At 43.4% G+C, this 27598-nt stretch overlaps 1 protein-coding gene across 1 annotated transcript; it reads right to left on the reverse strand.

The window, feature by feature from the left end:
- Positions 1 to 5104: 5104 nt before the first annotated feature.
- LOC124130569 (extensin-1-like) lies at positions 5105 to 27354 on the reverse strand. Its single transcript, XM_048403426.1, has 2 exons — positions 26370 to 27354; positions 5105 to 5286 (listed from the first exon to the last, which is right to left on the reverse strand). Exons 1-2 carry the CDS (start codon positions 27352 to 27354, stop codon positions 5105 to 5107), a joined length of 1167 nt encoding a protein of 388 aa, XP_048259383.1.
- Between the last annotated feature and the right edge of the window lie 244 nt (positions 27355 to 27598).

Consider the following 27598-nt stretch of genomic DNA (forward strand, 5'->3'; position numbering starts at 1 on the left):
ATAATGCCGCCACAGTGTACCTATGATGATTCAAAGAACGATACGAGCAGCGCAATCAAACATGGTCACTTGTATTAGTTGGTTGGTTGGTTGGTTGTTTAACGCCGCACTCACAAGTGGAGACTAAAAATAATGTCACAATTACAAAAATTGAAATTCATTTTCCATGCTATGAATCTTAGGACGCATATACTTACTCTTCGTTTGTTTGTTTGTGGTTTAACGCCGCACTCAGCAATATCCTAGCTGTATTCTGTGAATAATCGAGTCTGAATCAGACAATCCAGTGATTGACATCATGAGCATCGAACCAAGCAATTGGGATACGATGACATGCATCAACCAAGTCAGCGAGCTTGACAACCCGATCCCGTTAGTCGCCTCTTACAACAAGCATAGTCGCCCGTTACGGCCAGCATGTGTTGCTGAAGACCTATTCTACCCCGGATCTTCACGGGTATTAGCATCTTCATTCCATCTACAGGACATCAAAGCGTTTGTCTGCGTTCACATTTTTAATATATTTAGTTGCATGTGTAAGTTGACTATAAATAGTAAAAAAATTATAATAATAATAATAATTAGTATTAATAGCATTAGTAGGATTAAAAGTGAAATAATAATAATAATATTTAGTATTAATAGCATTAGAAGGATTAGAAGTTGAATTAGTAGCAGCAGTAGTAGTAGTAGTAGTAGTAGTAGTAGTAGTAGTAGTAGTAGTAGTAGTAGCAGCAATAATAATAGTACTTCTTTTTCTATTAATCAAATAAAAGCAAAAAATAACTTTCCATAATCATACGAGTCGTTTGTACGATTCCGAATAGATTATGTGCAAGTGTTGCCACATGATATTGATGATAACAGGTGTTCGCAAACAGGTGGCACCAGTCACAAACACATGCAAAGGCAAGCCAATGATCCAAAAAAATAAACAAGGGATATAGGGAAATTGTATCGGACATCACTTTGGTCACTGCTGCGTCCAACTTAAAAATTGTCCTCCACATACCTACCATAAACCCTTGAACGCCTACCATGACCTTGACATATGTGACCCCGACTAAAGACCCCATGAGCACGAGTCGTATGACGCTCTTTGACATTTTCTTAGAAAAAGCATGTTCGATTGTACCTCAAACAATGTCAAATCTTGACACAAAAGGCTTGGACTCGACATTAAGGGAAAGTTGACTATTGGAAACCATCTCTCGGTTGTCTCGGCTTTGTCGGGTACGTCTGCTGACGGCAACATGCCATCATAACGATCGCTGCAGGTGAGATAGCTTCTACCGGAGGCGATATGGATAAAATATGCATGACGTTGTTATAGCGACAACAATGCACCGTGTGCGTGTGTTTTGACTGGTAAATAGACCTCCGTATATATTTTGTCCAAATGAATAACATCATCAATTTTCATCAATTTTCCCGCATTTGACGAGCTGGTATTACTCATGGATAATACAAAGCCTTGGTCATACAAGAATCAAATTTTCACAATCTCGTAGTATGCCTGTTACGTGTCTCAATCGCCCACGTATTCGGTTGTTGTCTTGGTATGTTTGCCATTCACGACAGCTTTCATTGAATTGTCGGCCTGTTGTTGACTATCGACATGCATTCTCCTACAATACATTATTGATGTTCCAGACACGTGAAGATCCGTGTATGGAATAGGTATTCAGCAACTGTGTGAAATACCCATGCTTGCCGTCAGAGGCGACGCTGCGTGTCGTATGAGGCGACTAACGGGATCTGCTTGCAGGCTTGCTTGATACATGTCTTCGTATCCCAATTGCGTAGATCAATGCTCATGATCACTTGATTGTCTGGTCCAGACTCTATTATTTTCAGACGCCGTCACATAGCTGGAATATTGCTGAATGTGGCGTTAAACAACAAACAAACTTGTTAAAAGTTATACATATATACTAACAAGTTATTAACGGCCATATATAGAAGATTTTCGCTTTAAAAGTATTAAATGGCAGGTTTGGTCAGTAAGAAGGCATACATCGAGGTTGGATAATATATAAGGTAATTTTTGCAAATGATTTAATTTTTAAAATTATATTCATCACTTTTGTTGAATAACAGGAGTCTTTCTCAGGCAAATAACGTACAGTTTAATACGATATGACATTCATCCTCAACAAAGGCAAATAACGGACAGTTTAATACGATATGACATTCATCCTCAACAACATTTTTACAAAATAGACAGACTCTCTCACGTAAAAGGTTCCATCATAACGCCCCGTTTCAACACGAATAGGGATTACACCACATCTGAAACGTGATGATGCTCTCCTGTGTGATCTTTTCGACAACAGTGTGTCAGTATAAAGACTTCTGGCATATGATCATCATGGGGCTTCAAGCCTGCCAATTAACAAAGTATTTACCTCAGCAAGTTGAATATAAAAATGAACCCCAGTCGGTAGACCGATAAAAATTGATTGTCGAACACAAAAAATATATTTTTTAATTTCACACAATGCCGAAAGCCATTGGAACCTGCAAGTAAAAGTGGAAATACCCTAAAAGCCATTATACGAGTCCGACTAGATCACAAACATGTGTTTATGAAACACTATGAATATGTAATACCAAGTGTCAGCAAAAAGGTAAGGGTATTCAGTCCACCGGTGACACCCGTCACAAACACATGCAATACAAGTCAAGTATTCACCTTAAAAAACACGGGAACATATGGTACAAGTTAAAAAAGGGAATTGCATCGGACATCATTATTGTCACTGATGAGTCAAACTTGAAGATGTCCTCCACATGTTGACCCTGAGACTTTTTGGAAGCTTTACAAAGGCCAGGAATTCGATCACCCTAATCAGACATGAGCAAGAGCCGCCTTTTGATTTTTTGGATTGGTTTGTTGTTTTACGCCGCACTCAGCAATATTCCAGCTATTTGACGAGGTCTCTAAATAATCGAGTCTTGATCAGATAATCCAGTGATTGACATCATGAGCATCGATCCATGCAATCTGGATCGATGACATGCTTCATCCAAGACAGCGAACCTGACCACCCAATCCCGTTAGTCGCCTCTTACGCCAAGTATAGTTGCCTTTTACGGCAAGCATGGGTTGCTGAAGATATATCCTACCCTGGATCTTCACGGGTCGCCGCCTTTTGAAATCTTTATTGAAAGAGAATGTTCGATTGTCACTGGAAAGTTTGTGAAATGGAGACACTCAAGTTTGGAGCTGCTGGAATATTACTCGCCATAAGAGGAAAGTTGACTGTTGGAAAGATGAAGTCACACATTCTTTGGGGTGGTCGGTTGTAACTCTGAAAGAGAAGAAGACGAAGAAGAAGAAGAAAAAGAAGAAGTTTATACTAAACGATTATTCTGTTTTAGTATTACTGCTAATATCTTCTGAACATTCAATTTATGAGATAAACATCAAAATTTACATAAAGTTGTTTGGGGATCTCTTTCATGGCCTCAAATAGATAGGTATCTCACTGGTAAGAGTTGCAATTTATGAGACGAATATATGTACAAGAACGAAGAATGTATTACATTAGAATGCCTACTATTTCCATAACTGTTCTTTCCCAAAACTTTCACATGGTATCTATCTGGAAAACCAGCTGTTCACATATTGCTTTCTCAATAAATTTAATTTGTTATAATTATTTACATACTGTGCCAAACCTTTGAAAATTGAGTTGTAAGTACATGTATAGCCATCATCACCATGTCTTGTTACAAATGCCCCATGGATCAAGGAATTAAGTTTTCCCTTCACTCGTGTGAGATAGTGTTGTGCATAGCGATGACAAAAAAACCAAATGATTTGACAGAATTTAACTTGGTTGCCAAAATTCAAACAAATCCTTTTTTGAGAATCCACCTGGTATTAATTCCTCCTTTCAAATATCTCTCTTCGGACGTAGAGAAACATAAAACGCCAAAGCCAGAGAATAATCAGTCTCAATTATCTGCTGAAGTAAAATCCTTTGGGAGCAAAAGTAATAACGCGATAAAAATTATACGAATAGATCACTGAAAATCACAGATGACACCAGGAGTTCGCCAAGTCCTTCCTTGATTGTTTTAAGGAATTTGGTTATGTCTTTGTCACAGGGATTTGGTGGTACATTTGATGGATCCTGAAATATATCTCTCTTTGCGTGTATTTTATGGAGCTTGCCCATGGGAATCCAATACAAAAGATTAAAACACATCTGTGACGTCATTCCATTGTTAAAACGCGCCCATATTTTTCAGCAATGGGGAGTTGTTTGTCAATTACCCCAACAGTGCTTCACTAAAGATAAAAGCTGCATTCGCAGATACGATTAGTTATCCTATTTACAGCATTATTATCTTGTTTCTGACAACGAGCTGAGACAGTCAAGGAATATTGAACTACTGGAGACAAAGATATCCTTTCTAATATATTTAGCACATATAGAGTCAGTAGCAAATGTGGAAATATATATTCAAATGTTGGGCACCTTGCTTTTACGATAAAGAGGTTTAGAAATAATGCATTCATTGAAGAGAGCAAGTTCTTGTGGCGGTCTGTTATCTTGACATTTACCCCTGATGTTTCAGTGAAACTGAATAGTTTTCAATTTTTCGAAAATTATCAGATGACTGCCAGCTAGATGATATTTTTGTCATTTTTTGCTTGTGTTATTTGATGACTGGGAAGTTTATTTCGATCCGATGGCGGCTATTTACCATTGTTTGGTTGTGAGATGGTTGGTTGGCATCAGGCGAGAAATAGCACTTACATTTTTATTCAAATTGTGCGAGTGGTGGGAGATACAGGTAAGGCAGGACATGTTTACCCTTTTCGCGAACACCTGGTGTCATCACTGATTATTGGTTGGCTATTCGTGTGTTTTTCTCTGCTGTTTTGCCTGTTGCACCCACTTGAACTTGTTTCGTCGGATGAGCAGGGGCGATTGTATTCTAGCGTTGGCGTTATGTTATTGAGTTTGACTCAGGTGACATGCTTGAAACCGTAGGCAGGCTTGCCTAGGTGCAAATGTTACTGGTTGATGCAATGTGTTTCACGATTTATAAAAAAATAATAACGACAGGTAACAATCACTTGTTGACATCATAATTCCCCCCGCTCCTCCTCCTTCTCCTCATCCTCCTTATCTTCCTTCTCCTCATCTTCCTTCTCATCTCCCTCATCCTCCTCATTTTCCTCGTCTTCTTTCCTCTCATCCTCCTCATCTTCCTCGTCTTCTTTCCTCTCATCCTCCTCATCTTCCTCGTCTTCTTTCCTCTCGCCTCCTCATCTGCCTCCCCACATCCCATCATCTGCCTCCCCACATCCCATCATCTGCCTCCCCACATCCCATCATCTGCCTCCCCACACCCCATCATCTGCCTCCCCACACCCCATCATCTGCCTCCCCACATCCCATCATCCGCCTCCCCACATCCCGACATCCGCTTCCCCACATCCCATCATCTGCTTCCCCACATCCCATCATCCGCCTCCCCACACCCCATCATCTGCCTCCCCACATCCCATCATCTGCCTCCCCACATCCCATCATCCGCCTCCCCACATCCCATCATCCGCTTCCCCACATCCCATCATCTGCCTCCCCACACCCCATCATCCGCCTCCCCACACCCCATCATCTGCCTCCCCACATCCCATCATCTGCCTCCCCACACCCCATTATCTGCCTCCCCACATCCCATCATCTGCCTCCCCACACCCCATCATCTGCCTCCCCACATCCCATCATCTGCCTCCCCACATCCCATCATCTGCCTCCCCACACCCCATCATCTGCCTCCCCACACCCCATCATCTGCCTCCCCACACCCCATCATCTGCCTCCCCACATCCCATCATCCGCCTCCCCACATCCCATCATCTGCCTCCCCACACCCCATCATCTGCCTCCCCACATCCCATCATCCGCCTCCCCACATCCCGACATCCGCCTCCCCACATCCCATCATCCGCCTCCCCACATCCCATCGTCTGCCTCCCCACACCCCATCATCCGTTTCCCCACAACCCATCGTCCGCTTCAAAGCTTCAACCTTACCGCCATATTCACCCCACCGTCTTCTCTTTCATCGCCGCAATCCATTCTCATCTCTTCTAATAGACTCTCACAACCATTCCCCCGACACGTCACATTCATGCCCCTACTATAAATCCGCCTCATCTGTACTGCCTCCCTCCCTGTGGGATCACGTTATCTCCCATCCACCAATTCTTACTTCCCCCCACCACAAGACCCATACTTATTCTACATCAATGTGACCGCCTGTGTGGTCTAGTGGAAGAGCGTCCGCCCGGATAGCGGAAGGTCCGGGGTTCGATCCCCAGTTTGTGCCACACCAAAAGACGTTAAAATGTGATACTTGTTACCCTGCATGGCGGTCGGAATTAAGGGGCTAAAACAAGGACTTGTCGGCTCGGAGTCAGAATGCGATGTTAAACCCCATTCAACCCTAACCTCCACATCACGGTAGATGTTCGTCAGTTCTGTCGCCCCTCCATCACTACCTACCGTCTCCTCACCACTCGACCACCCAAACATCACTCCCACTAGTTATTATCCCCCGCCCAACAAAGTTGGTGGGGGCTATAGAAACGGGCTCCGTCCGTCCGTCACGTTTCGTTTCCGGAGCATAACTCAATAAACCGTTCTACATTTTTTCATGAAACTTTGCATGTCTGTCAGGTACATGCTTAACTGGTGCCTTTTGCTATTTAGAAATTGTAGAAATTTTTATTTTTTACGTTTCCATGGCAACAAGATGGACTTAGGTTCCAAACTCTTCTTTTTTTCACAATTTTCCATGACAAGTTCCATCTCGGTTAAAAAAGGTTAGGGCTTGTTTAGATTTAATTATGTCATAAATTCTGCAACAGGTGCGAGGGATATAGCCACGTTAGTGGCAAACCCTTGTTGCTTTTTAACGACCCTTATCTCCACCCTAACCCCATCCTCTGAATTACTCTAACCGCAGCGAATACAAGACGCCACTTCATCCTTCCTGTAAACCGGAACCTGTGGAAGAAGCTCGTCCTTAATGCTAGCTCATTCCAGTCTATTGTAAATACCACACGTTGCAAGAAGACCACAGCAAATTACCTGTAGTCGAACTAATATCCACTAAGATAGCCGATGTGTCTTGATGCAGTAGTCAACTATACCTATAAACTATCGACTATTTATCAACATTCAGATTACCCCATAAAAAATACATCGCAGGTTCATTTCCCTTTTGGATTAACCTACTAACAGGTTGAATAGCCAATGCTGGTAGAATGTTAAGATTTGATTAAGAAAATGTAATTTGATTTCCCGCTTTTCCCAGGGGTATGTCCAGTGATGATGGCGGTGTGGTCAAGTCTATTAAAATAGAGAGCTATAGGTCCATCAAGCCCCCAGGTGGGTGTGTGGCCGGTTCACTATCATCCGGGACTACAGGCGACTTGCTTCTGTATCTCAGATGTTGTTAGGTACATGTATTTATTTCAGTTAGTGTAAAACGTCAACGCCAGAGAATAGCCAGTCTCGAAGGTCCGACGAAACAGATTCCAAAAGTCGCTGAGTTGTTATCACGAAGATAACTGAGGCACCCCGAAAGATCCGGGTAAGAATTGCTAATGCTTGTCGTAAGAGGCGACTATGCTTGTCGTAAGAGGCGACTATGCTTGTCGTAAGAGGCGACTATGCTTGTCGTAAGAGGCGACTAACGCGATCGGATGGTCAGGTTTGATGATGTGGTTGATGCTATGTGACGGCGGTCTCTAAATAATCGAGTCTGGACCGGACAATCCAGTGATTGATATCATTAACATCGATCCGCGCAATTGGGATACGATGACATGCATCAATCAAGTCCGCGAGACTGACCACCTGATCCCGTAAGTCGCCTCTTACGACAAGCATGGTCGCCTTTTACGGCAAGCATCGGTTCCTGAAGACCTACTCTAGCCTGGAACGTCACGGGTCCGATACACACAAACATACATATGTTATTCTTACTTCTATTCATATTGTACCCATCCCAGGAGCCCTCGTGCCGCAACCCCCCCCCCCCCCCCCCCCCCCCCACATACACACACACACAAGCGCGCACGCGCACACAGCCCCTCAATCCGCAAACTCCCCCCCCCCCCCCCCACACACACACACACACACACGCATAGCCCCTCATTGCGCTGAGCAAACTCCTACGACAATCCGCTTTCAACATTTCCTCTAATAACATCAGCCCACATGTCACGAATTCTATTGTATAAATGCCGGATTTCGTTAAATAAACACTTGGATTTGACATCCAATGACAACAAAATCTGAACGCTTAATAGAGGTGTAAATTGGATGAAAACCTTTTTTCATGTATTACAGTTCAACTTGCCTTCCTAGTCCAAACCACAGAGGCTGCTACACCAACTGCATTGTGTGGAGCACAGCACAATCATTAAACGTGAATAAAAATACCTCCCAGAAAATAGCCAATTATATCGATAACAAAACATGAAAAAGTTCATAATTTCTCAATGGTCGACCTGCAAGGCAGCGACCACCACGTGTTTATGCCAACGGCAGCTGTCGTCGCACTCCAAGATCACGTGCTGTGAAGATGGGTCTAGATGGGCCTACGGTTATCATTTTCTGCTTCAAGGTCTGAGTTTCTGAATCAAACTACAACATCCATATTAGCCTGATTGTCTCTCGCCCTACTGGTCCTTCAGTGCAGGTTCTTGGGCTGTGCTATGACAGCTAGCACATAACACCAGGAACTGACTTTAAGGATGTACAGGTGAAGAACAAGCCAGTCATTAGATACCAATTCCACGAAACTCGCGGATTATCTATGGTATCTGACCAAGAGAAAGCAAGGTCAATACCATAGACAGTTTTGTTAGAAAGGTTGGTTGGTTTTTTAGCAATATTCAAGCTCTATGACGGCGGTCTGTATATAATCGAATCTGGACCAGACAATCCGGTGATTGATATGATGAGCATCGAACCACGCAATTGGAATCGATGGCATGCATCAACCAAGTCAGCGAACCTGACAACCCGAGCCCGTTAGTCGCCTCTTACGACAAGCATGGTCGCCTTTTACGGCAAGCCTGGGTTGCTGAAGACCTATTCTACCCCGGATTTTCACGGGTCAGTTGGAAAGGTATCCAATGAGAGTGGGTTGTATAATATTTATTACCCACATTAAATAAGTATTTAAGTGGAGGTAAACAACTTTCGTTTTTTAAACTTACCAAACCGAAACCGGTTACAAATCTGGTTGCGCATGAATATTGATATATGCCAAAACATGGGCATTGTTAGCGTTTCTAAGCGTACGTGTGAACAAACTGTTCTTGCTGTTGTGTGCAAACATGACAGCAGCAGCGCTCAAGACCTTTATTTATGAATTTCTTAAACTCATGGTAACACAAGCGCATGGCTGTCAGAACGTAGAACATCTGTAAGAAAAGTTAAAAGTCAAACAGCACCGTTTTTGGAATCTCGACCTAAAGTCGGTGTAATAGATCTCGCTCCCTAACGTAAGTCGAACATTCAAATACAATGTATGCTCTCTCTTGTAACAGCATGGCGATCATTCCGGTGATCCAGCAAATGTGCACGCCAACCTTATGAACTATATACACTGTTCTAAAGACTGACAGTGTTTGTTATGTGGAGTTACCACATATATTGGCGACGAGGAAAACTTTTATGGACGTATGAAACCTCTCTGCTGTGAGTTATTCCCGTATCGGCTCTTCGGGGATAGTCGGCGTCGTGAGTGTTTTCATCAGTGAATCAACATGGCGGCGTTCGGGAAGGTAGATGAACATGACCTAGATAAAGATGATTGGGGTGAATATATCGAGAGACTCGAGTTTTATTTCGAAGCTAACGAAATAACTGAAAGAAGTAGGAAGCGTGCAATCCTAATTTGCAATGTAGGTGCTAAAGCTTAAAAACTTTTGAAAAATCTGGCGTCTCCCGGGAAGCCAGGGGACCATTCATTTTCTGCTTTGGTCAAATTGATGCAATTATACCATCACCCGAAACCGAATGTCATGGTGCAAAGACGAGGATTCAATATCAGAAATAGACAGCCTATTGAAGGTGTTTCAGATTATGTTTCTGATTTAAAGAGACCTGCATCAACCTGTGAGTATACTGATTGGGAGGTGCAGTTGAGGATCGTTTGGTTTGTGGAATTAATGATGAAGCAATGCAGGAACGCCTCTTAACTGAGAAAACGTTGGATTATAGTAAAGCATATTCATTGTGTCTTGGCATGGAGATGACGTCAAAGACAATAGAGATGAAACAAACCCCCAAGCAAACACGACTGCTGTACACAAAGTGAAATCTATGACATGTGACCGATGTGGAGGCACCAGTCTCAATGGCAGAAATTGTTTTTACAGAAATACTGTTTGCAATGGCTGTCGTAAACTGGGACATATTGTGCGTGTGTGTCATAGCTCATCATCTCAGAATCGACATTCTTCACAGTCACGTGGTCGCGGTTTCAGACATAGAGGCAGACGTGGTCAACCACATCGTGGTAGAGGCCGAGGCCGTGGACATGGAGGGGAGACACATCAATTGAGTTCTACTGCCCAGGAAGATGTAGAATATGAACTATTCAAGATAGACGCTCATAATAAGCGTACGTCACAACCTGTGGGGCGAAGAGTTGAACCTTACATGATTGATATGACTGTAAATGGGAAACAGTTATCTATGGAGATTGACACGGGGGCGGCAACCTCAGTAATCAGTGAACGAACATTCAACACGTTATTGAGACCTTATGAGAGACCACAACTGTGTGAAATGAATGAAATTCTTCGATCGGATCGTACACTAAAAGAGAAGATTGAAGTCATGGGTAGGAGTAATGTTCATGTATGTTATGGTAATCAAGAGTGAGTGAGTGAGTAGGTTGGGTTTTACGCCGCGTTTAAAAGTATTCCAGTTATAGCGTGGCGTGTCAGCTTAATGTGGGAGGAAAGCCCGAAGTGATGCAGGTCATTTACCACTTCGGTGAAACCTACGAGCACGGATATGGTTGGTAATCAAGAAGCAACATTATCTCTTGTTGTAGTGAAAGGAGATAGTGAGAACCTTCTAGGTAGAGACTGGTTAAAATGTATCAAGTTAGATTGGGGAAGAATCCTGAACGTGAAAAATAAAGGACATTTTGAGATCACATGCAGATGTTTTTCAAGAAGACATTGGTGAGTTTGAAGGTCACACAGTGAAAATCCAGATATCGACAAATACACCTAGATTCTATAAACACAGAAATATAGCGTATGCTCACCGAGAGGAAGTGAAGACAGAGTTGAATCGGCTAGAGAAGCAAGGTATCATCAAGCCCGCACAGCATTCCGAGTGGGCGGCGCCTATCGTTCCGATAAATCAAATCAAATGGTTCCGTGAGAATCTGCGGTGATTATAAACTAACAGTCAACAAGGTAGCTCAGCCTGATGAATATCCTCTCCCCCGTATTAAGGATTTGTTCGCATCATTATCTGGTGGAAAGACTTTCACAAAACTTGATCTCAGTCAAGCTTACCAACAGTTAAATCTGGATGAAGAATCACAAAAGTTAACAACCATAAACACCCACGAGGAACTCTACAAGTATCTTCGACTTCCGTTTGGGATTTCAGCGGCGCCAGCCATCTTTCAGCGCACTATGTGTTTGCTGGGAGACATTCCATTCGTATGTGTTTACCTTGATGACATACTGATCAGTGGAGAGACTGAGCGTCAACATCTGGAGAACATTTAGACTGTTTTATCCAGACTGGGTAAAGCAGGGTTACGACTCAATGGGCAGAAATGTAAGTTTATCGCCAAATCTGTAGAGTATGTCGGACACAGAATAGATGCAGAAGGACGGCATCCTTTGGGTGTAAAAGTGCAAGCCATAGTAGCGGCTCCAGGACCTAGAGATACCAAGGAACTGAAATCATTTCTGGGACTGGTACAATATTACCAGAAGTTCTTGCCTAATCTCTCCACTACACTTGCTCCGCTAAATCGATTGCTCAGGAAAGATGTATCCTGGAAATGGGGACCAAATGAAGAGATGTCTTTTAAAGCTGTGAAACGTCACTTGTCATCGAGCAGCTTACTCACTCACTATGACCCAAAACAGCAGATCACACTTGCCTGCGATGCTTCACCTTACGGGGTAGGAGCAGTGCCATCTCATATCTTTGATGATGGCTCTGAGAAACCAATAACGTTCGCTTCACCCTCACTTGCTCAAGCCGAGAAGAATTACTGGCAGCTGGATCGAGAAAGGTTACCCATAATCTTCGGAACTAAGACTTTCCATCAATATCTATATGGACGTTCATTCAAGCTCATATCGGATCCCAAACCTCTGGAAAAGTATCTTCAATCCAGACAATTCACCAATGTCCACCAGTACAGAGATGGGCCGTAGCGCTCTTAGCCTACAACTATACTATAGAGTACAGAAAAGGCACAGTGATAGCAAGTGCAGATTGTATGAGTCGACTTCCATTGCCTCAAGTAGTACCAGACCCTCCATTACCTGGAGACACCATACGTCTGATTGAAAGTATGGAATCAACTCCTGTAAATGTGCAACAGGTAAAGACGTGGACAGACAGAGATCCAACATTGTCACGGGTACGAACATTTGTACACAGTGGATGGCCAGATAGTTTGGACAAGTCAGATGAGCTCAGTCCATATATGAAGCGTAAACTTGAACTCAGTATTCAGCATGGATGTGTTCTGTGGGGAAATCGCATCATCATTCCACCACAAGGACGCAAACGAGGGATTGAAATGTTGCATGAAGCTCACCCAGGGAAATCGCGTATGAAGTCAGTAGCTCGTAGTTTGGTGTGGTGGCCATACCTTGACAATGAGTTGGAGGAGAATGTTCACACTTGCTCTATATGTCATCAAACAAGATCAGTCCCAGCTGAAGCGACACTTCATGCACGGGAGTGGCCAGAGAGACCCTGGAGTAGATTGCATTTGGACTATGCAGGACCTTTTATGGGTAAAATGTTTCTGATATCCATTGATGCACATTCGAAGTGGTTGGATGCATATACAGTACACAGTGCAACTTCCAGTGCAACAATAGAGTGTTTGAGGCAAAGTTTCGCAATTCATGGTTTGCCTGAAACAGTGGTGACAGATGACGGCACTTGTTTTACAAGTGAGGAAATTACCTTGTTCATGAAACGCAATGGCATTCAGCATACATGTGTAGCGCTGTACCACCCTGCATCAAATGGGATGGCCGAGCGTGCCGTACATACTTTCAAAAGTGGTATGAAACGCATAAAAGGAGGACGTTTAGAAACGAGACTTTCCCGTTTCTTATTCAAGTATCGACTCACACCTCAAACTACAACTGGAGTTTCACCAGCTGAACTCTTGTTAGGTCGATGTCCAAGATGTCATCTAGATTTACTCCATCCAGATCTAGGTGACAAGGTTCGTCAGAAACAAGTGAAGCTTAAATCCACACATGACAAGTCTGCTAGAGATCCACAATCAAGGTTGATGATCCAGTTTTTGTACTAAACTTTCGTTCAGGTGAAAAGTGGTTACAAGGAATGGTGTCAGAGAGAACGGGCCCAGTGTCAGTTCGGGTTCGTCTTGTGAATGGTGTTGTTCTGAGACGACACATAGATCATGTGCGGCTTCGTCCCGCAAGTGAGCAGATTTAAAGTGAATCTGCAAAAGCAGAAAGTGAATCTGCAATTATTATAGCAGAAAGTGTATATATGCCAAAAGCAGTTAAAGCACCTGTGTTCATTAATTTTGAGCCACCAGCTCTAGGTGTAGGAAATGAGCCCAAAGTTGTAGAAACGCATGAAAATGTCATGCCACAGGGTCAATCATGTGTGGTAGCAGATTCACAGTTCACATTCAAAATCATGTGATAAACCAGTGTGAGATCCTGTGATGACAGAATCCAAATCTACAGTACACCCAAGTGAAACTGTACGTCCGGACAGGTTGAACTTGAAGATTGCAAGTGAACAGTGAATAATGACTTTAAACGGAATAATCAAAAGACTGTAAACTGACAAATGAAAAGACCTTTAATTTGACAAATCTAGTCATTTTCAGTGAAATTGTGTTTTCATTACTAAGTACATGTGTAATGATTTGAAGTTTTGAAATGTGTTCTTTTATTGAAGTTAATGTTCTTCCCAAATAGATAATATTATTTATCTAATGATAGGGAATAATTTTATTTTGATATGTTTATCAGTATACTGTATTTTGTCAACATGTAAAATGTTCAGGATAATGCAATGAATAGTTTACATTTATTCAGCATTTGAAAAGGTTAATTTTCAATGCATAATGTTCAAATGTTTATTGCTTTTGAGTAATGTTTAGTTTTGAATGGCTAAAACAAAACTAGGTGGGAGGAGTGTAATAGATCTCGCTCCCTAATGTACATCGAGCATTCATATACAATGAATGATCTCTCTTGTAACAGCATGGCGATCATTCCGGTGATCCAGCAAATGTGCACGCCAACCTTATGAACTATATAAACTGTTCTAAAGACTGACAGTGTTTGTTATGTGGAGTTGCCACAGTCGGACACACCCACCGCCCGTATCCCCGCAGAGCAATCAACAAGGTTCAGTTACTTTGATCTATATATAAGCTGAAACTACATCTTGTCCACACGAATTCCAAGTGCCTCTTATTCGGTGACAGCGATCCGAGTATAATGAAGTTTTGTTCTGTCTAGAGCTGACAAACACAAACTCAACGTTTCGCTCCAAAGACAAACGCTATAATAGTCTTCAATACGCGATTAGCTTGATCCAAATCCACAAAAAAGCAATTAGCAATGTATCCGTGTCACATTTCGCCAATGGCTGTCAATCCGATCTTTCTTTATCAGAGATGACCAAACTCTATCTAATCGTGTATATATGCCAATATGTTCTACACGGTGGAAAAGTAAGTTTGGTGTTTGTTTGATGTTTAATACCGCTCTCAGCAATATTTCAGTATATAACGGCGGTCTGTAAATAATCGAGTCATTGACATCATGAGCATCGATTTATATCACCCGGACATCACAAAGTAATAGCCACTTTCACACAGCATATCTATTCTCTTAGAATGATAAGATATTCTGTGAGTCAATGAAATTGGTAGATAGCATCTCCCCAACACGCCTGGCTGTCAATTGTCACGAGAGACTAATGCATATATGCGCCCCCACCAACAACCCCACCCCACCCCCCCCCACACACACACACACACCCCTGCCCCTCTGTCATAACACATCACAACCCGTAGCTGATGCTGCCGTGACAGCAGATGAGGTCTAGGAGTGTAGTTGCTGACACCGTGTCAGACCTGTCACAGCACTTTTATCATCTCAACGACTTCCCTAACCACCCCCTCCCCACTTCCTCCCCCGAGATATGCACGCCACATGACAATCCAGCTGACAGCCTTCTCTGCCACAGAAGGGTCACCCTACATAAACTGCCGACTCCAATCATTCGCGGATTAAAAGTTTCCAAACAACACTATTCGTATAAGGGAACTAATGTAGGGCTTATCTCGCCCCAAGGGACTCGTGTGTTGTTCAAATGCGATGTGACAGGGGGTAATGGTTACAATTAGACATCTGACCACGGAGAGAACCTTACCGAATTTGCATTCGTTCAACAACAGAAGACTTTATCCACTAGATCTACGCGTTCGCTAAATAAGAATAAATTACACTATTTCCTTGGCCTTAAGCTGAGGAAGACATATTGTATGCACACAATTTTCGCTAAACAACGAGTTTAATTATCCATCTGGATTTGACCTTCCGCCACAGCTGGAAGAATATGTTATGAGTAAGGATAAGATATATGGATGAACAACTTCTTTACGTTTCGGTGAAGGTTCTAACACAGTTATCAAACAAATGATGTACATAGTTGTTGTTGCATTAAGCGTTTAAGAGGTCGCCTTCTGCCTAAGTAATTTAGGCTGACCTGTCTCTCTTTGGGACTCATGTGTGTGAGTAGGGTAGGGTAGGCGCATCTATTGTAAGTTTGGTATTCTGGTATTATCTTTGGCTGCTCTGTTTATGTACGTTCAAGTAGCTGTCCATCTCTCAGAAATAGAGTTAGTATTGCCTTTGCTATTGCATCTCTTGGTTTTAGGAGATCTATGACAGATACCGGATCTAAATGCAATTCTTGTTTTAACCTAGCCCGGGCTGGTGTGTGGTCTTGACATTCTAGTAACACGTGGTCAATGGTTTCAGCCTGATTGCAAGATGAACAAACCTTGTCATAGTGCTTTCTGTGACCGTGTCTGAGGCGTGAGATGGCAATTTCAACTTCCCTTTCATTTGAGTATGAGTTGAATTTTGTATAGCCATCTGCCGATTTTACTTGCGTCCCACTGGGCTTGCCATCTTTGGGCTATGGAGGCTTTGATTTTGCTTTTTATCTCTAGTTTACTCTAGTCTCCGCTTTGTCTAGAGATAGCTTCGCCAGTGTGTCTGCTTTTTCATTTCCATTAATATTTATGTGGGAGGGGATCCAACACAGCTCCACCTGTTGCCCTTGGTCCGATAGTTTTGTATATTCGTATAGAATATTGTTGACTGTGTTTAGCCTGGAGTTTCTGCCGCTGATGGCTTGAAGTGCACTTAGTGCATCTGATAGGACGACTGCCTTTGCTTCCCATTTCACCTCGCTTCTCCAAATTGAAAGGATGTATCATCATCCTATCCGTTAAATATTAGCCTCATTACAGAGAGACAATGTCTCCCTCCGCTGCACTACGTACCACGTCTGGACCTACATTGGACATTTATCTTTTCATTATCCATCTACCTTTGCCCTTCGTACAACAGCAGCAAAGATATATTCTATCCACACAATTTTCCAAAATTATCCACCTAGCGTTGACTTTCGGTCAACATTAGAAAGATCATGGCGTTAAACAGTTAAGTGACACATCTTGAAATTCGTGCACCAACAGTTAAATGGTATTAATCAGAGCATTAAAATCATTTTTTCGTTTCCTTGTTGTGCAACCAACAACATTTAGAAAGATATCTGCTGGAGATGATCTGGGCACTTGTGCATAACCGAGATAGAGATCCCCAAGAACCAAGTGTTTGACTGTCCCTGTGAATCCGAGAGTTGCCAGGACCATGTGGAGAACCAGTGGACATCAGTACCCGATGGTCGTCTTCCTATGAATCGCCCTGAGCGAGTTCCGTGGTAGACTGTGACTGGTCCGCAGCACCATTTCCCTCTCCGTGCGTATCCGGACCCTTGCGTTTATGCCCATTTGTATTTCTGGACATGATAGTTCTTTGGTGACTCACACTTGTTTTTTTGTGTGGACCAATCCCTTCAATGTGTGCCATGCTTGTGTCCTTGTGTTGAATTCGAAACCAAGTATCAAACGTCTTTCCACCATAGGGATTCAGGGGGAAAATTAGGCTAGACTAAGAACGTGAAGGATTTATATGGAGATTTTACAATGTCTGACCTGACTGATTGTATGCCACTGTTGTCTGACGCTGTCAAGTGTTGCTAAGGCTGCGTTCACACAGTGCCGATTATGGCTCCCGTTTGAGATCGGACAACGCTACGACACGAAAAGTGAAAAAGTCGGATTACTATCCTCAATGATCTGGAATGTCCTATCATTGTCTGAACGCAGTCGTATACGTTCGTAACAGAGTCCTAGCTACGGATCGGGAAAGGTCCAGAGAGGTCGGCCAAGCACTCCCGACAGTATGGTGCGTCCTGTAACATTCGGGAAACAATCGTGTCTATATCTTGACAGATTCTGTTGTATCGGATCAAAATCGGAACAATGTCTTGTGTTTTCTGGACGATGTCCTGTGGATCGGGACGCTGTCGTTATGAACGGGCATGATTTGGAGAAATTGTTCATTGCCGTTTCTTGTCGATTGAGTCCAGATTGCGTCCAGATCTTGCGGAATGCGAATCGTCTTTGTCGATTCCCTGTCCGCTCACTGTCGGATCTCTGTCGGATCGCATTCGGGAGAATCGGAACGCTGGTGGGACAGATTCTATCGTTTTTTACCACGCAGAAGATACAAATCGGATCAGATTCGGATTGAGAACGGGAGAATCGGGACGCTTCCTGATCGATATCTGATTGTTGTCGTGATTAAATAAATGTTTTTCCAAATTACGAATCACAGGATCTTGATCAGACTTTTGACAAATTTTAATCGGGAATGGTCCTATCAAGGACGGCAGTAAAAATCCTGAATGTGTGACTGAGCCCTAATGAATTATATTAGAGTCGCGATGACTCTTTGTCCCGTATTCTTCATGTTAATAAATCAATGCAATCAACTTATCAAGTGAAACGTGTCCAAAATATGACGACACCAAAGGTGGACCAAATGTCGTTTGATATAAATACGTGTGTCAGATATGAGCATATATACCCCATGACCAGGAAGCGATCAGGTTTAGGAGATTTTCAAATTTAAACTTTCCTGTTGTGACAGACATCATATTTAACTATTTTTTTCAACAACATGACGTCATTGTGTTTGTCGCTGTATTTCTTTTCTTAATCATGGAACCTGCAGTCCTCGGTCCGTTCAGACCTCCTCAAGGGACGGTCCCCGGGTCCTTGTTTACGCATGATGACCTCGTAACAACCAATCAATTGTTTTGTTACCGAAATTCATTTACAAAGTGTTTAATTTCCACTCTAAGAAAGAAAGATCGTTGCACCGTGTATTGCCAAACGCAGAGACCGTGTTGAAGACGAAGTCAATATTCCAAATAAGTGTCAGTCACGTGATTGAACTGAACTGAACTATATTTCATTCAAGGCTACAAGAAATAGCATGTTGAGGGTTAGCAGAGATCAATATATACACATACATGTCGGCATTATGTACAATAATCACTTAAAATCATTTATATTACATTTACAGAAAATTCTTCATGGTAAGTTTATCTTTACATTTAAACAATTTCACCTGTTTAAACATTGAAGGATTTCTTGTATAATACTAATAGATATATTTTGAGCCATAGGAAACAAACTTTCCACAAAATAAGACATCATGATGCTTATCAGAAATGTCATTGCATGTATAGAATGGACATGTCCTTTCAACAAGTGGCGTTTTTGTCCAGCGACCCTTTTCAACTGGTAGCCTGTTACAAAACATTCTAAAATGTAATAGTGGCATGTGATATTTTAGGGGTCAATTATATAGATAGAATTCTGTTTTAACTACGTATTTGATAGGTTTATGGAATCTAGATTTTGAGGATGCCTTCATATCAGAGTGCCAATGTTGGAAGTACTGATCTTCAAGACGTGTCTTAACCACACATTTAAAAAGTATTGGTATGCATGAAGATAGATTTATCCAGAAATTATTATATCCTGGTATGAAAAGAATATTTTTAATTGCTGAGATCAACATGTTAGAATAATTATTATTGCATTTATCAAACAATAATTATACATAATAAAGGATATTTTTGACGATTTTCCAATGATTGAAATACTTGATTTAATATTGTTGTACATGGAGTATATTACCTTAAGACATTTTCCATTAATCCCGTATTTTGTAAGTTTTTGCCATTGTCCCTGTCAGACATTGTCGAAAGGCTTTTCTAAATCAATAAAAGCACAGAATAACGTTTTCTTTTATGTTTTCAAAATATGAATAAGACTGTACAGATTGAAGATATGGTCACTCGTGGAATATCCCTTCCGGAATCCAGTTTGAATTTCAGAGAGGATTTCCGTGTAATCAAGAAAAGAAGTTAGTCTGTTGTTTAAGACATATGTAAATAACTTGCTCAGACACGATAGAAGTGTAATGGGTCTACAATTCTTTGGGTCATTAAAATCTACTTAAGTTTTATAAATGGGTCTTATAATTTAACCAAGATTTTAAATAATACCAATTGAACTTTGATATGCTCATTAATTATATTGTCGCATCCACTTACTAAATCATTTTCAATTCATAACAGCAATATCAAACCAAAAACCTTTTAGGGACGGTCTTGTATTGTGAGGTCAGCATTGAGGTTTCGTCAACTGCTAACCAATTAAATTTAAAAAATCTTTATTAAGGTGTAACAATATGTTATTTCCCTACTCTCAGTCTGTTAACATACTGCTCAAATATTCTTAATAATAAACCTTCCCAGGCTGATTTAACTCTCCAGCAATATTATTCAGTTTACAAACAAGCGCCAATAGCAGAGTTCCGCTATTGAATGGTGGCCTGTCTAACACCGGTAGGTGACCAATCCGTGTCTGATCTCCCTGGAACTGCCGTCTCAGACTTCACGCCGGGAATCCGATCTGGGAACGTTTTAAATGTTATCATGTCCAGATAATGTCGCAGGTCGTTCAGATAAAAGTACCAGCACATCAAGAAAGACATAATCCACCCAAACATGGGAAACAATGCCACACCAACATCGCAGAGAAGGAAACACATCGGAAACAGGGACACGTCGACATGGAAATCGGGGAGACGCCAACATTCTAAACAAGGACACATCAACATAGGAAATATGGACACCATGACATGGTAAACAAGGAGACACCCAAACTCGAAACAAGAAGACACCGAAACAGGAAGATACCGACAAGGGAAACTAGGATACATCGACGAGAGAAACAAGGATACATCGACATGGGAAACAAGGAGACGCCAACATTGGAAACAAGAAGACACCGAAACCAGAAGACACCGACAAGGGAAACAAGACACCGACATGAGAAATAAGGAGACATTGACATGGGAAACAAGGATACATCGACATGGGAAACAAGGAGACGCCAACACTGGAAACAAGAAGACACCAAAACAAGAAGACACCGACAAGGGAAACAAGGATATATCGACATGGGAAACAAGAAGACGCCAACACTGGAAACAAGACACCGACATGAGAAATAAGGAGACATTGACATGGGAAACAAGGATACATCGACATGGGAAACAAGGAGACGCCAACACTGGAAACAAGAAGACACCGAAACCAGAAGACACCGACAAGGGAAACAAGACACCGACATGAGAAATAAGGAGACATTGACATGGGAAACAAGGATACATCGACATGGGAAACAAGGAGACGCCAACACTGGAAACAAGAAGACACCGAAACCAGAAGACACCGACAAGGGAAACAAGACACCGACATGAGAAATAAGGAGACATTGACATGGGAAACAAGGATACATCGACATGGGAAACAAGGAGACGCCAACACTGGAAACAAGAAGACACCGAAACCAGAAGACACCGACAAGGGAAACAAGACACCGACATGAGAAATAAGGAGACATTGACATGGGAAACAAGGATACATCGACATGGGAAACAAGGAGACGCCAACACTGGAAACAAGACACCGACATGAGAAATAAGGAGACATTGACATGGGAAACAAGGATACATCGACATGGGAAACAAGGAGACGCCAACACTGGAAACAAGACACCGACATGAGAAATAAGGAGACATTGACATGGGAAACAAGGATACATCGACATGGGAAACAAGAAGACGCCAACACTGGAAACAAGACACCGACATGAGAAATAAGGAGACATCGACGAGAGAAACAAGGATACATCGACATGGGAAACAAGGAGACGCCAACATTGGAAACAAGAAGACACCGAAACCAGAAGACACCGACAAGGGAAACAAGACACCGACATGAGAAATAAGGAGACATTGACATGGGAAACAAGGATACATCGACATGGGAAACAAGGAGACGCCAACACTGGAAACAAGAAGACACCGAAACCAGAAGACACCGACAAGGGAAACAAGACACCGACATGAGAAATAAGGAGACATTGACATGGGAAACAAGGATACATCGACATGGGAAACAAGGAGACGCCAACACTGGAAACAAGAAGACTCCAAAACAAGAAGACACCGACAAGGGAAACAAGGATATATCGACATGGGAAACAAGAAGACGCCAACACTGGAAACAAGACACCGACATGAGAAATAAGGAGACATTGACATGGGAAACAAGGATACATCGACATGGGAAACAAGGAGACGCCAACACTGGAAACAAGAAGACACCGAAACCAGAAGACACCGACAAGGGAAACAAGGATATATCGACATGGGAAACAAGAATAAATCGACGTGACAAACAAGGATGCATCGATATGGGAAACAAGGAGACACCAACACTGGAAACAAGAAGAACTCACCATCGGAACAAAGGACACATAAGAAACAAGGAGACGCCAACACTCGAATCAAGAAGCACCGAAACCAGAAGACACCGACATGGGAAACAAGGATACATCGGCATGGGAAACAAGGAAACGCCAACACCGGAAACAGGTCACCGACATGGGAATCAAGGAGACACTGACATGGGAAACAATGAGACATCGATATAGGAAACAAGGAGACGCCAACACTGGAAACGAGAAGACGCCGACATGGGAAACAAGGACATCGACATTGGAAATATGGACACACCAACACGGAAAAACAAGGAAACACCGACATGGGAAACAAGAAGACATCGGCATTAGACTCAATAACACCCGCTTTTGAACAGACATTAGTACAGAATTTTATTAAATCTCGTATCATGATACTTGTCGATCCGCGTAGGGCTGCATGGAGTGGATAATGTGATGCCGTTGGTGATCTATGCGTCTACTGCTGGGTTGATGATCTGCCCCCTCCCCCCCCCCCCCCCCCCCCCCCCAAGTGAAAAGGGGGGATTGTTTTGTTTTATCACTAATTCATCTACCTTTTCAAAGCTTCACAAAGGCTTCCAATGTGTTCAATGCGAGCACAGTGGTGCCCATGGGGATGGCTGCATGTTGGCTGAATGCCCAAATGTCATTTAAATGTCTTCTATGAGGAAGTCCAGCATTTCACAAACTGTTTTCTCAGTGAACTTCTGTTGACATTCGCGTTCATTTTAGACAAATGATCCTGAACATTGTAAAATAAGACAGCTGTCATTAATGAGCGGCGCCCCGTTCCAGAGTTGAGTTGAGTTGAGTTGAGTTGAGTTGAGTTGAGTTGAGTTGATCATGAGTTGAGGTGAGGTGAGGTGAGGTGAGGTGAGGTGAGGTGAGGTGTGTGTGCCTGCTTGTACTAGTCCGGACTAATGCCGATTTTATAGTGCTAACCCACTGAGATACCATTCCGAAGTTTAACATGAATCGGGCCATCGTGCATTGTTCCTTTTTTCAAATGTTTTTCAAAAGTTTTGTTTGTTTGTTGTTTAACGCCGCACTCAGCAATATTCCAGCTGTATGACGGCGGTCCATACATAGTCGAGTCTAGACCAGACAATCCAGTGACATCATGAGCATCGATCCACGCAATTAGGATACGATGACATGCATCAACCAAGTCAGCGATCCTGACCACCCGATCCCATAAGTCGCCTCTTTTCAAATGTATACTGGATATAACAAGAAATCATTGGCATACCGATAGATACAAATATTTATCTATCTATCCATCCATCCATCCATCCATCCATCCATCCATCCATCCATCCATCCATCTATCTATATATATATATATATATATATATATATATATATATATATATATATATATATATATATATATAATTCAATACAAGCTGTGGGGAAATATGCGTGTCCGGCTCGAGGATTGACCTAAACCCTTGTCTAAAGCAGAGACGTCGCTCACTAAATGGTGGAGTTCATGTGTAATACGTGACCAAAGCCGTATGTCTTGAATGGTGTAGCTGACTAAATCTTTAAAGTACAAAATACCTTGTATTATAATATTACTTCCTTGGGGGATCATGAAAAACAGACCTGTGTTTACACAACAAACAAAGGCAGAAGCTCCCCTCTTGTGTGTCATATATTTAGCTAACCTCGGTATTATAGTTGCCATGACAACACGATAGTAACACCTTAATTACAGAGCTTATCTGAAGGAATGGTGTCTGTACTTCCTGCTGGTGACACCAAAGGCCCGGGCAGTCAATCAGCCATGGTCAGCCACTTTTCAGTTTCCGATTGTGGTCACAACGGGATTAGTGGCCATCGTAGGCTTCCAGTAATCGCTGCCCATCTACTTGTCACTGGGCCGACTCTTGCGTTTATATCTCACCAGAGTGCAGTCATGCTATAAGCAGGTCTCCGTGTGTCATGCCTGCGAAATCGGGTTTTGCAGAAGCGCTCCCCAAAACAACATCATCATCATCATCATCATCATCATCATCATCATCATCATCATCATCATCATTATTGATCATCACTGATCATCACCATCATTATCATCATCATCATCATCATCATCATCATCATCATCATCATCATGTGCAATGTTGAATCCTCAGGTGACCCAACAAAGGTGTCTCTAAATGCCACAGATCAGAGTCAATATAATATCACGAAAAACAAAATTAAACGATCTCAATATCAATTTCTTGTCGTTGTTCGTAAATAGATTATTCCTGTTGTTTTGCCGAGGTGAAATATACAATTTCATTCGGCACAACTATTCAAACAATACGTCTATCCGCTTCATGCATTCATGAAACATATCTACTCTTGAGGCGCTTTGTGGTATTTGAGACTAGAGTATTGACTTGTCTTCACAAAACAATGTGCATCGATTTGTAAAAAATATGCAAAGTAAACCAATGCAATTGATCCGCCTACATAACAGCCTCAGGTTCTATTTCAACATTTATTCAAAAGGCTGCCACTCCAATCGTTCTACCTGTAAGTACCCTGTAAGACATCGAGACACTCATTGTACGACAGGCGGAGAATTGTACATAGCCAACAGGAGGAGATTTGCCTACAGCATGATAGGTGGATATAAAGCATGTCACACGGAGACCTGCTAATAGCATGACACACGGAGACCTGCTTATAGCATGACAGGTGGAGACCTGCTTAAAGCATGACAGATGGGGGCCTGCTTATAGCATGACAGGTGGAGACCTGCTTATAGCATGACAGGTGGAGACCTGCTTATAGCATGACAGGTGGAGACCTGCTTATAGCATGACACGTGGAGACCTGCTTATAGCATGACAGGTGGAGACCTGCTTATAGCATGACAGGTGGAGACCTGCTTATAGCATGACAGGTGGAGACCTGCTTATAGCATGACAGATGGAGACCTGCTTATAGCATGACAGGTGGAGACCTGCTTATAGCATGACAGGTGGAGACCTGCTTATAACATGACAGGTGGAGACCTGCTTATAGCATGACAGATGGGGACCTGCTTATAGCATGACAGGTGGAACCCGCTTATAGCATGACAGGTGGAGACCTGCTTATAGCATGACAGGTGGAGACCTGCTTATAGCATGACAAATGGGGACCTGCTTATAGCATGACAGGTGGAGACCTGCTTATAGCATGACAAATGGGGACCTGCTTATAGCATGACAGGTGGAGACCTGCTTATAGCATGACAGGTGGAGACCTGCTTATAGCATGAGGTATAGAGACCTTCTTAAGCATGCGACTGCATAGAGACCTGCCAATGGCATTGCAGGTTTATAGATATTTCGAGCATCTAAATGCCACTGATTTCATTAAATACTACTACATTCCTGAGGACTAATCATGGTCCAAATGCTATGCAATGAACGCCTACTCCAGTAGAAACAGTTGTAATACAGTTACAATTATTGTTTAACAATAATTCACACTGCCATATCAGAATATGACCTGCATAAGCATAACAGTTAGAGACCCGTAAAAAGCATAACAGGCGGAAAACTGCTTATTCAATGTGTACATCGTAGCAGGCGGGGTACTTGTGTACACCGTGACATGTGAGGGACAAGAGTACACCATGACATGCAGTGACAAGCGGGGGACCTGTGTACACCGTGACAGGCGGGGACCTGTGTACACCGTGACATGTGAGGGACAAGAGTACACCATGACATGCCGTAACAAGCGGAGGACGAGTGTACACCGTGACAGGCGGGGACCTGTGTATACCGTGACAGGCGGGGACCTGTGTATACCATGACAGGCGGGGACCTGTGTATACCGTGACATGTGAGGGACAAGAGTACACCATGACATGCCGTAACAAGCGGAGGACGAGTGTACACCGTGACAGGCGGGGACCTGTGTATACCGTGACAGGCGGGGACCTGTGTATACCATGACAGGCGGGGACCTGTGTATACCGTGACATGTGAGGGACAAGAGTACACCATGACATGCCGTAACAAGCGGGGGACCTGTGTACACCATGACAGGCGGGGGACCTGTGTACACTATGACAGGCGGGAGACCTGTGTACACCATGACAGGCGGGGGACCTGTGTACACCATGACAGGCGGGGGACCTGTGTACACCATGACAGGCGGGAGACCTGTGTACACCATGACAGGCGGGAGACCTGTGTACACCTTGACAGGCGGGGGACAAGTGTACACCATGACAGGCGGGAGACCTGTGTACACCATGACAGGCGGGGGACCTGTGTACACCGTGACAGGCGGGAGACCTGTGTACACCATGACAGGCGGGAGACAAGTGTACACCATGACAGGCGGGGGACCTGTGTACACCATGACAGGCGGGGGACCTGTGTACACCATGACAGGCGGGGGACCTGTGTACACCATGACAGGCGGGGGACCTGTGTACACCTTGACAGGCAGGGGACAAGTGTACACCATGACAGGCGGGGGACCTGTGTTCACCATGACAGGCGGGGGACCTGTGTACACCATGACAGGCGGGGGACCTGTGTTCACCATGACAGGCGGGGGACCTGTGTACACCATGACAGGCGGGGGTCCTGTGTACACCGTGACAGGCGGGAGACCTGTGTACACCATGACAGGCGGGGGACAGCTGTACACTATGACAGGCGGGAGACCTGTGTACACTATGACAGGCGGGAGACCTGTGTACACCATGACAGGCGGGGGACAACTGTACACTATGACAGGCGGGAGACCTGTGTACACTATGACAGGCGGGAGACCTGTGTACACCATGACAGGCGGGAGACCCGTGTACACCGTGACAGGCGGGGGACCTGTGTACACCATGACAGGCGGGGGACCTGTGTACACCATGACAGGCGGGAGACCCGTGTACACCTTGACAGGCGGGGGTCCTGTGTACACCTTGACAGGCGGGAGACCTGTGTACACCATGACAGGCGGGGGACCTGTGTACACCATGACAGGCGGGGGACCTGTGTACACCGTGACAGGCGGGAGACCTGTGTACACCTTGACAGGCGGGGGTCCTGTGTACACCATGACATGCCGTAACAAGCGGGGGACCTGTGTACACCATGACAGGCGGGGGTCCTGTGTACACCGTGACAGGCGGGAGACCTGTGTACACCATGACAGGCAGGGGACAAGTGTACACCATGACAGGCAGGGGACAAGTGTACACAGTGACAGGTGTGGGACAAGTGTACACCGTGACAGTTTGGAGACCTGTGTACACCGTGACAGGTGGGGGAAAAGTGTACACCGGGGGGGGCGATGTTGCAAT

The sequence above is a fragment of the Haliotis rufescens genome, unplaced genomic scaffold (assembly GCF_023055435.1).
Source record: "Haliotis rufescens isolate VD_foot unplaced genomic scaffold, xgHalRufe1.0.p SCAF_3, whole genome shotgun sequence".
NCBI classification, from domain to species: domain Eukaryota; kingdom Metazoa; phylum Mollusca; class Gastropoda; order Lepetellida; family Haliotidae; genus Haliotis; species Haliotis rufescens.